At 37.4% G+C, this 10000-nt stretch overlaps 1 protein-coding gene across 1 annotated transcript in view; it reads left to right on the top strand.

Annotated features, from left to right (window-relative positions):
- Nucleotides 1–8683, top strand: part of LOC119579624 (polyphosphoinositide phosphatase-like) — an 8725-nt gene extending 42 nt beyond the window's left edge. Inside the window, exons 1-12 of the mRNA XM_037927540.1 lie at nucleotides 1–130; nucleotides 238–436; nucleotides 635–808; nucleotides 1442–1561; nucleotides 2294–2526; nucleotides 2689–2824; nucleotides 3751–3865; nucleotides 4009–4094; nucleotides 4233–4403; nucleotides 5339–5515; nucleotides 7250–7320; nucleotides 8005–8683. The exon at nucleotides 1–130 is cut by the window's left edge and continues 42 nt beyond it. Coding sequence (XP_037783468.1) covers nucleotides 1–130; nucleotides 238–436; nucleotides 635–808; nucleotides 1442–1561; nucleotides 2294–2526; nucleotides 2689–2824; nucleotides 3751–3865; nucleotides 4009–4094; nucleotides 4233–4403; nucleotides 5339–5515; nucleotides 7250–7320; nucleotides 8005–8189 — 1797 coding nt within the window. The 3' untranslated portion in view covers nucleotides 8190–8683. The remainder of the gene's footprint in view (nucleotides 131–237; nucleotides 437–634; nucleotides 809–1441; nucleotides 1562–2293; nucleotides 2527–2688; nucleotides 2825–3750; nucleotides 3866–4008; nucleotides 4095–4232; nucleotides 4404–5338; nucleotides 5516–7249; nucleotides 7321–8004) is intronic.
- Nucleotides 8684–10000: the final 1317 nt, after the last annotated feature.

Here is a 10000-nt window from a genome sequence, read left to right as displayed (position 1 = left end):
ATTGACATGACCCTCACTTCATGCCAGATTCGAGGCTCCATTCCATCGCATTGGTCGCAAGATGTCAGCAAGATGGTCCCCAAACCTCCAATCACCTTTGACGTGATGGATCCATATGCTGAAACTGCAGGTATTTTTGATCATAACAAATATTTTTCATAAAATTGCAGTGATGTTATATGAAAAAATGATGTGTCAAATTTTATAATACTTTGTTTTTTACTCAACTGTTAATAGGGAAGCACTTCAATGAATTGCTGCGGCGTTTTGGCTCTCCAATTGTCATTCTGAACCTGGTAAAGAGACGTGAGCGGCGGCCTCATGAGTCAATTCTCAACACAGAGTACTGCAGACTGATTGACCAGCTCAACATCACTCTTCCTCCACAGTTCAGAATACAGTATGTTGCAGTAGATATGGCAAGGATCAATAAACAGTAAGTACACTTTATGTCTGAAATGTATTTCTCATGGCATAACAATAATCTTTTATATATACCACTTATGCACACACACAAATATACACATGACACACCAAAGTTTATGTTTGTATACAGGGAGTAGTTTAAATTGGAGTGTATGATATATGAGAAAGTATTTTTTCCCACATACTCTTGAAGTAACTCTGCCCACAGGAAAGATGAGAATGTGATGAGCCGCTTATCAGACATTGCTTACCGTGCAGTTAAGAAGACAGGGATCTTCCAGAGCTCAGCCCCATACTACAGCCACCACCTAAATCCAAATGCTCACTATCGCCACATGGAGAGGACAAGCACACAGGGTGATCATAACTTTGGCTCCAGAAAGTAAGAAGGATGAGAGTCTAAAGATTTGTTTGTTTGTTTGTTTTTCTGTAATAATATCAATTCCTCCCACATTATGGATTAGATGTGATGTATTTATTTCAGCATTTTACCCAAGCTTTCTACATTATCTGACCCTGATCTATATGAGTGTGCCCTCCAACTGATATATTTCTTGATCTAGTCTGCCTTACCTAGACTCAAATGCTTGATGTGCAATATTCTATCAGTACTTCTACCAGTTGCACAGAAGACCTATAGATTTGGACTAATGAGATGATGATATACCTATTCCAACGTCATCTGTAGCAGAAAAGATTATGTAAAATTGCACTAAGTGCATTATTGACTAACTATGTAAAGGTAGCCAAAAATTCATGAGAAGAAAACTATCAATAGAACTTGAGTGCATTTCAAGAACACCTTTCTTTTCATAAATTATTGTAGTATTCATCATAAGCTGTTCATTGATTATGTGATTTCTGATGGATTTATTCTTTGTATTTGCATGTGTGTTCTAATTAAACAAAATGATGATACTGTCAAATATATACTTTCTAGTGTTTGAATATATTTTTGAGTATATATAATGATCATAACAAAATGTTATTTTGTATGTATTTATACCTTTCATAGGAACTTTACTCCTAATGAACCCTTTGGTCGAAAACAAACTGGAGTTGTAAGGGTGAACTGTGTAGACTGCCTTGATCGCACCAACACAGCACAGTTCTGTCTTGGAAAGTGTGCCTTAGGCTTTCCAGGTAATTTACTTTATATGATGTATGTTTAATGTAAATATATGTATATACATGTGCAGTGTACAACTATATGAATATAATCAGGGATTACTATAATTTTTGGCAGATTTCTTTTTTTTTTATTTCCTGTTGTTTCATTACTCTTTTCTTATATTGATTTATTATTTCTATACTGTTATTTCTTCTATTTTGTTTTTCTTTACCTTAATTATGATTTTCTTTTTTATTCTTCATCTGAGGACTTACTAAATGAGATGATCAAAATACTGTTACAGTACTTCACATGATGATAAGCTGGCAGAACATCTTAAAACTGCCTTCTCAGTGCTATAAATTCAGTATTCAACATTGATAATATTAGCTGTTATTATAACTTTGTGCAGTAGTGAAAAGATTGTTTGCAAAATATGAATTAATATTACTAGAGCTTGAGGTAAAGCAAAATCTTAATAAGTGTTAATGATCATTGGAACATAACTTGTTTTTGGTAGGATTGTTTTGAAATGTGGCTCTTATTGTATTATAGGAAGAAGACTAAATGCAATTAAAAACTAACTGAAGGCATTTTTTGGTAGTCATTTGTCTTTTTTGTATCCTTCCTTTACTCTTTTTTTTTTCCTTTCTTATTTTTAATTAAATCACTTTTCCTGCTATATTATTTCAGTTGTGGTTTGCTTCTTAATTATCATGATAATAATGATGATAGAAGAAATATAACTATGACCACCTTTCAGCTGTATGCTCTTGGTGTCTTGGATCGGCCTGCTCTGGAATTTGACAGTGACTGTGTGCGGATGTTAGAGGAAATGTATGAAGATCATGGAGACACACTGGCTCTTCAGTATGGAGGGTCACAGCTGGTACACAGGATCAAGACATATCGCCGCACAGCTCCCTGGACCAGTCAGGGCAACGACATCATGCAGACACTCTCCAGATACTATAGCAATACATTCTCTGGTTAGATTTATTCTTTTTTTAGGTTTTTATATTGACTCTATTTTTCATGAAGTTTAAAACTGTAGTAAAGCAAAATGCAAGAAATTTACTCATGGGACTATCAGACATAAGTTTATTGGTTTAGGGAACTTAAAACACTTATCAATTCATATTAAATTACAGATACAGAAAAACAAAATGCAATAAACTTATTCCTGGGAGTTTATATCCCAAGTGAGGCCTCTGTTCCAATTTGGGAACTACCATCAGATTATCTCCTGCATCACTCTCTCTCCCGTGGTGTTCGTCCCTGCCACAAGTAAGCAACATCCTAACAATTATCTCCATCAATCATCCAAAGCTCATTTGGGATCCATCTGTGTCCTTTGCAGTTATCATTAAGAAATTCTAGTAGAAATAGCCAGTGTTTCATAATTGTAATTTATAGAATTTGATTCTGTGAGTTACCAAATTTTTAGCTATGCTCCTCAGATTCTCGTAACGGCCAAGAATGGAACTTTTATTGGAAACCAGTATTCATATTACATGATGATTTTATGTTATCCTTGCATGTTGGTGTATAGGCTTGCAGTGTAATTAGTTGGTTGAATGGGGCCAAGTCTCAAGGAAAACGCCTGTGTATCTGTGTGTGTATTCAGGTAAAGGTGTAACAAGTAAAGAGTAAGGTGGTAGTATGACCTGACCCTTCATGAATGGTCAGGTCATAGCAGCACCTTACTCTATATTTTGAATAAGTCATGTGAGTGTACAACATATAACATAAATGGAGTGTAGTATATACAATATATAATGTAGTGAACCTACATTATATGTAGGTGCATAAATGATTATATACACACAGTTTACCTTTCAAGCATCATTTCATTAGTAGGTAAATGTTGGTAAAAGATAACCATTGACACCAAATATTAGTTGTACATAAGTTGAGCATGGATGAACTAATATACAGGAAGAATATAAGATATTTGTATAAAGTATGAAAGAAAGAAATATGAAATATTTTATATGGACACCCAAACTACAATTTAAATTAAAAATAATGATTTACACAAGGATGTATTTGCTGGAAATATAATATAGAGCTAAAACAACATAGGTCAATATGTTTTACCACCCAAACTTCAATTTAAATTGTATAATAATGATGTATATGCTGGAAATGTAATGTAAAGAGCACAAGCAGTAGGTCAATATGTTACCTCCCCTTTTCCTCACTTCCCTCAGCCGCAGCACAACGCAGTGGTGGGATTCAGCAATGTTGTCAGATCTCCCAATGCCTCTTGATGAAACCAGGAAGTCTGTGTCTCTCCTTATGCCAGTGAGGAACCAGGAGCCCAAGGTATGATGTTAAGGCATCAGAGATTTATGGCTTGTTTGATTATTAATTCATTGTAAATGTTTTACTATTATCATACTATTATGAACATTGTCATAGTACTGTATTCATTTCATGCTTGTCAGTAACTGTACTTTACCTCTCAGATTGACTTGTACACGGACCACCATCGACCATCAGAATTCTGTGTCTTGTCTGAACTGTTCAGCTACCAGATGAGCCATTCTGTCAGGTTTGTAGTTATTTCTTGTCACAGGTTAACCCACCTTTGTTTTAGGCTATAGCTTGACAAGGCAAGACATCTTCATAGTCTGAATTATATCTCATTCTCAGTTTTATAATTTTGCAACTCTTTTGCTTACCATTGCAGAGATTACATGCCAAACTTCACAACTGATGAGAGTCCCTTTAGTGTGCGAAGACGTCCAGGTAAGAGGCAAGAGGAGTTATCTCGTAACCAGAGTAGTGGGTCACCCTCACAGAAGAATCCCACCATGACTGGTCAGGCTTCAACATCCTCAACAGCATCAAGTGGAACTAGGTAGGAATGAAAATGGAACACAGGTACATCTGCTTGCATGCCTTGAGTGTAAAACATCGCCAATGAGTTGTGTTTCCATAAGATATGTTTAGGTATAAAGGTTTTTTTATCCTGTGTACCACAAAGTTCTTTCTTTTTCTGTGATTGCTTTTGTTTCATATTTTTACAAGTTCATATTATATTTTATTTATTTATAATCCTTTTATTTACTAAGTATTTATAGTTATTTGTTTTTTTGAGGTCATTAGCGGTGTATACAAAATATTGTGATAGGGTGGTGCTTGGGGGCAAAACCCCCAGGTGAGGAAGTTTTTTGCCAGAATGGTTAAAACAAATAGATGTGTAGACATCACAGGTCATATAACATTATGATATAGTATTATGGCAAAAAGGATAAAAATGAGTTAATGATTAGTTTAAGTGGACAGAAGGGGATAAAGAAGAGAAGGAAAAGGAAATGGAAGGAAAAGACAGTGCAAAATTAGTTAAGGTGAGGGCTAAGGTCAAAGGTAGGGGTGATCCCTTACCTTGGGCAAGGGATTGGTGGGGCAAACAAAGAGCAAGGGATTGGAGGGGCAAAGTGTTTATAGACAGAGGGATAGTTAAACAATCAGTTATAGGGGACAATTGCTGAATATGTTATAAATTGAAATTAATAATTTTGTAAAATAATTAGGAGTTTTAATATTTAGTAAATATATCTGAAAAAAGGATATTGATTAAAGTGCTAAGTAAATAGTATTACCTAGTGAAATTCTTATACACACATTCAAATGATAGTACTGTACAATATACAGATGCATATTCATGCTTTCCTGTATATATCTATGTAAGGTATTTAGTTCTTGTAAGATTTTTTACAATTTTTAGGGTATATAAACCTTGGATAATTTTAATCATACATATTAATTTTTGCTAATAAATATCTCATGCAGCTCAACAGAAAGCGAAGCCAGTGATGAAGATGAATTGTCAGTGGCAAGTGCTTCAAGTGACGTTGAAGAAGATAACACTCCCAACCTTTCTCTGGTGTCCTTCTTCCCACCAATGACAGAGACTTATGGAGAATACTTGCATGAACCATCAAGGGCTGACAATACTATTTACAAAAGGTTTGTTGAGTACTCAAAAAAATGTGTAGTTTGAAAATTAGAGATGGAGGAGGTAATGCAGATGAGATACTTTCACACTACAAAAATATAATATGTTATGCTTTGTGGAAATACGATTTGCTTTTCTAACGAAAGTAATACTGATACTGTTCTGGCCTTACTTTGTGTCGTCTATCGAGAACGATAAAGCAAAAGAGAGAAAAAGTAGGAAAGCCATATAGGGGATATAAAAACAGGAAATGGTTGGTTGATGATTAATGGTTTAAACAAATGAATGTTCTACACAAAGAAAAAGAAAAGAAAAAAAAAGAGGAGAGAGAAGAGAGAGAGAGAGAGAGAGAGAGAGAGAGAGAGAGAGAGAGAGAGAGAGAGAGAGGAAGAGAGGGAAAGAGAGAAAGGGAGGAAGAGAGGGAAAGAGAGAGAGAGGGGGGAAGAGAGGGAAAGAGAGGGTTGGAGTGTTATTAACATATGGAACCGGTGACCTCACCTTGCTCCACTCATACTTCCTGCAGCTACTCCTATATTTCCTCCAGCTGCACCATTATTCCTTCAATGCCATGTGTTCAGTGGACGCTCACTACCTGTGCCTGACGATCACCCAATTTACTCAGTTCGTGCTCAGCAGCCAACATAAGAAGGTCAGGTCAGCCTTCACCCTTCAGGGTTGGCGACCCTGTGCCCAGCACTTACCCTGAGACATTGTTTCATGTGATCCCCTCACTGTGTTGTACTCTACAGTAATAAAGTCAAGCTGTCATGACAACTATGACTACCCCAGTCATAACCATTGTATTAAGGTCTCATAGCCTTTGAGAGGGAGAGGGAGAGGGAGAGGGGGAGAGGGGGGGGGAGAGAGAGAGAGAGAGAGAGAGAGAGAGAGAGAGAGAGAGAGAGAGAGAGAGAGAGAGAGGAAGAAAGAACGAGAGGGAGGGAGAGAGGGAAAGAGAACGAGAGGAAGGGAGGGAGAGAGGGAGAGAGAGAGACGAGCTTTATCATGGTTAGAATATACATGGGTGTAAAGCAGCAGGTATCTGTGGCATCCAACTGCTACAGGTTTGTGGTGAACCCATGATTTTTAGAGTGCATGCTGTCCTGGCTACCATCTAGTAGTTCAAGACCACTCCTTTTGAGTCATGGAATGGGAAAGGGGATTGCTAGGACTGTAGCAACTACCAGATTGTTTTACTGCACAGCATACAGGTAAGGCTCACTTTATTCTGAGACATGTCAGGGACCACCTACTGAGGCACCAGAGACCAGAGTAATCTGGATGCACTTCTTGCAAGGCCACAGTAGACTATATTGTTGTGTCAAGTCATCATGGAGCACCCTTATGAGTTCGGTTCTAGGCGTCTCACAGTCTGCATTGATCTCCTGAGACATAGAGGAATTCTAAGAAAGATTATTGGCTTAAGAGAAAGCCCTTATACAGATACTAAAAGTGCTGTAAAGTTTGGTTGGGCATGTCTGGCTTCCTTCCTGTAAATTCAGGAGAGACCCAAGGCTGTGTTCTTTCACCAGTTCTGTCAACACTTTTGTAGATTGGATAATGGGTAGAGCTATAATCCAGTCATTGTGGAGCAATGCTGTGGTCAGTATCAAGTTCACTGTCCTCGACTTTATTGACAATGCTATCTTATGGCAGTTCTTGATACATTTAGCTGAGGTGAAGCCCATGTCTTGTTATTTATAAAGAAATCATCTATTCTTAAATATTCTTATTCCATATTTCAGGTATGAGCAGATCTACAAAGCCACTAATGGTCCACTCTCAAAATCTGCCAAAACTAGTGGCAGTGTAGGAGGTAAGAGCATTTCATTTTGTGTGCATGTGTGTGTATCCAAGTTCGTCTGCTTCTATGACTGTGTATGCCCATTTAGTCTGTCAAAATTGATGCATTTGTTAACCCAATGTCTCTGGAAAATTGAGTCCACTGTAGTATTGTTTTGTGAAATGTTTCTGCACATAGATGGCCCTGCAAGTGCTTACCACAAAGGAATCAATGTGTACACTTTGTGACCTCACCTGATTTCACCTTTCCTTCTGAGAGAAAGAGAGTGTGTTAGTTAGTTAGTTAGTGAGTGAGTGAGTGAGTGAAAGAGAGAGAGGGAGAGAGAGAGGGCAATTTTTTAAAAACTAATGCTATCAATATTGATGAGTTTTATTGACATTACTAACAGCAATATTAGATGCCAGAAAATATTTTTGGAAATCAAGGAAAAGTAAAAACAGGTGAAACAGGTAGTATTCATAATTGGCTCATTGGTGACAGTATTTGTTAAGCCATCCATGTGTAAAAAACAATTAAACTAAATTGACAGTGGGCATGGCATGTACATACATGCCATCCCTGGCAGATTTGGGTTAAGGATTAAAGTGCTTTTTCTAGGGTTCTTGGAAAGTAAAATAAAAATTACGTATTTATTGCATCTTCAGTGAAAATACCTTTCAGAAATAAGTTAACAATGAAGTACCATTTTCTTTACAGCTCCTCTGGTTCTGATTCAGAGGTCTAGTTTCTGTCTGGATTCTTCCATTGAGACTGACCCACCAACAGTTCCTAGACGATCAAAAGAAATCTACAGCAACTTCGTCGCCATGGCATATAGAGGGCCTCAACCTCCAGCAAATAGGGACCTCTTAATGTATAGAAAGTTTACTAGCTTCTCATAAATTTTTATGTTCTGTACATTATCATATAATGTGACATAATTACAAATTTATCTTTAATACATTTAATATGGTCAAAATAACATTGCAGCATATTTCAAATTTTAGATTATCTCTTTCAATTACTTTTGATTTCTAGTTACCTTATCACATGGTTATGTTTTGAACCAGTTCATCACAAGCTCCTCTAGAATTACTTAGGATTTCATACCAAAGATTTTTAATATTGTAACAATTACAATGTAAAAATTCCATTAGCTGTCTAACAGACTTATATACCAGTTATAAAATAAATGCTATCAATTTTCATATTTCACTTTTCCCATAAATGAGTTCTTGAAGTCAGAGTATGTATCATATCAGTTTTGGGATATTATCATGGGAGGAAAAAAAAAGTTTAGCTCTCAAGGGAAATCAAAATATGAATGACCAATTCAGAAATAAATGGGGTAATTAAATTTTGAAAACATCAAACTTTGCAAAAAAAAAAAAAAAAACTTATTAACATTAACCTTCATTTACTGTTTCTATGTCATAATACTTTTGACATATGGCACATTTCACAGCATCATTGTATCATAATGCTGAGTCAGAAAGAGTAAAGATATTTTAGCAAGTTTACTTTGGGCCTCTGTCTCCATATCCTAAGCCCCCCCCCCCCCACACACACACACAACAATTAGCAAGTGAGGGGGGGGGTAGAAGCTTAAAAGATAAATACACTACTTAACCAAGACTCCTTTATTGAAAATCTTATGTTCCATCAACATCTAAGCTCAGGGGTGATCCACAACATTGAGCTTCTGTCTGTCTCCTATGCCCCCCCCCCCCCACCAACAGTAAGGTATTAGGGAGGGGGGGATCAGCAATACAGGACAGAGCTAATCAAAACTCAGCCTCTCTCCTCAGTTATCTTTTTTTTTATTACTTATTATTGGTGGTGTAAATTGTATTTCACTATATATTAGTTTGTGGCATGTGATCTGTATTACAACAGGATTGGTTTAAAATATATTTAAACGCAAGCTTGCTCATCGTCTTGTTGTTGAGCAGGTTTCCACCATTACCCTCTTTTTTTTTTTTTTTTTTTTTAGCTCAAATGTTTTTAGTTTTCATTAGAGGGTTTTCTGGTGAAGTTCCTGTTAGTGGTCATGTTTAACCTAAATTCAATGGATATGGAATGTATGTACATGCCACTCCTACTGAGAGTTTACTTTATTAATTGTTTTTACATACAGGTCCCCCCAATCCCTTGCCTGTTGTTGTCGTGGGGGGGCTTAGGAGGCGGAGACTGGGACCCAATGATGGAGAACTCCCCAACCTTGGGACTCAGCCCTCGACTCAACTAATTTTGCATGGTCTTTATTTTCCTTCCCACCTTTCGTTTCTGTCCCTTCACCAAACCCTTCTGCTATCCACCTCCTAAGGTGTGAGAGCCGTGCTGAAAGGATGAAAGGCTGACTTTGTGCCAGTCCTGAACGCCTGAGGGAGCCATGGGCACGGTATTCCCCTTGATTTAGTTTACCTAGCCCTTACCCCTCAAGGGGACCCTGAGGGGTGGACTGTTTTTTATCCCCAACATAATCCAGGCTTACCATGGCCAGATAATGAAAACTATCCCCACTATTAGGGGCAATGAGGCTTGCCCCTTTATCAAATAGCCCCCAACGATGTAAACCCACCACCGATTCCCTGACCCCAGGCTCTACTTTGACCACGGCTCCGAACACTGCAATACTACCCCCTCATCAATCCTACTAGTACGTAGCCACAATCACCCTAGATTACTCCACTGACTACACTCAACCACCAAT

The sequence above is a fragment of the Penaeus monodon genome, chromosome 12 (genome assembly GCF_015228065.2).
Source record: "Penaeus monodon isolate SGIC_2016 chromosome 12, NSTDA_Pmon_1, whole genome shotgun sequence".
In the NCBI taxonomy this organism is placed as follows: domain Eukaryota; kingdom Metazoa; phylum Arthropoda; class Malacostraca; order Decapoda; family Penaeidae; genus Penaeus; species Penaeus monodon.
Note: the sequence above shows the minus strand (reverse complement) of the source record. Positions and strands in the feature narration are given on the sequence as shown.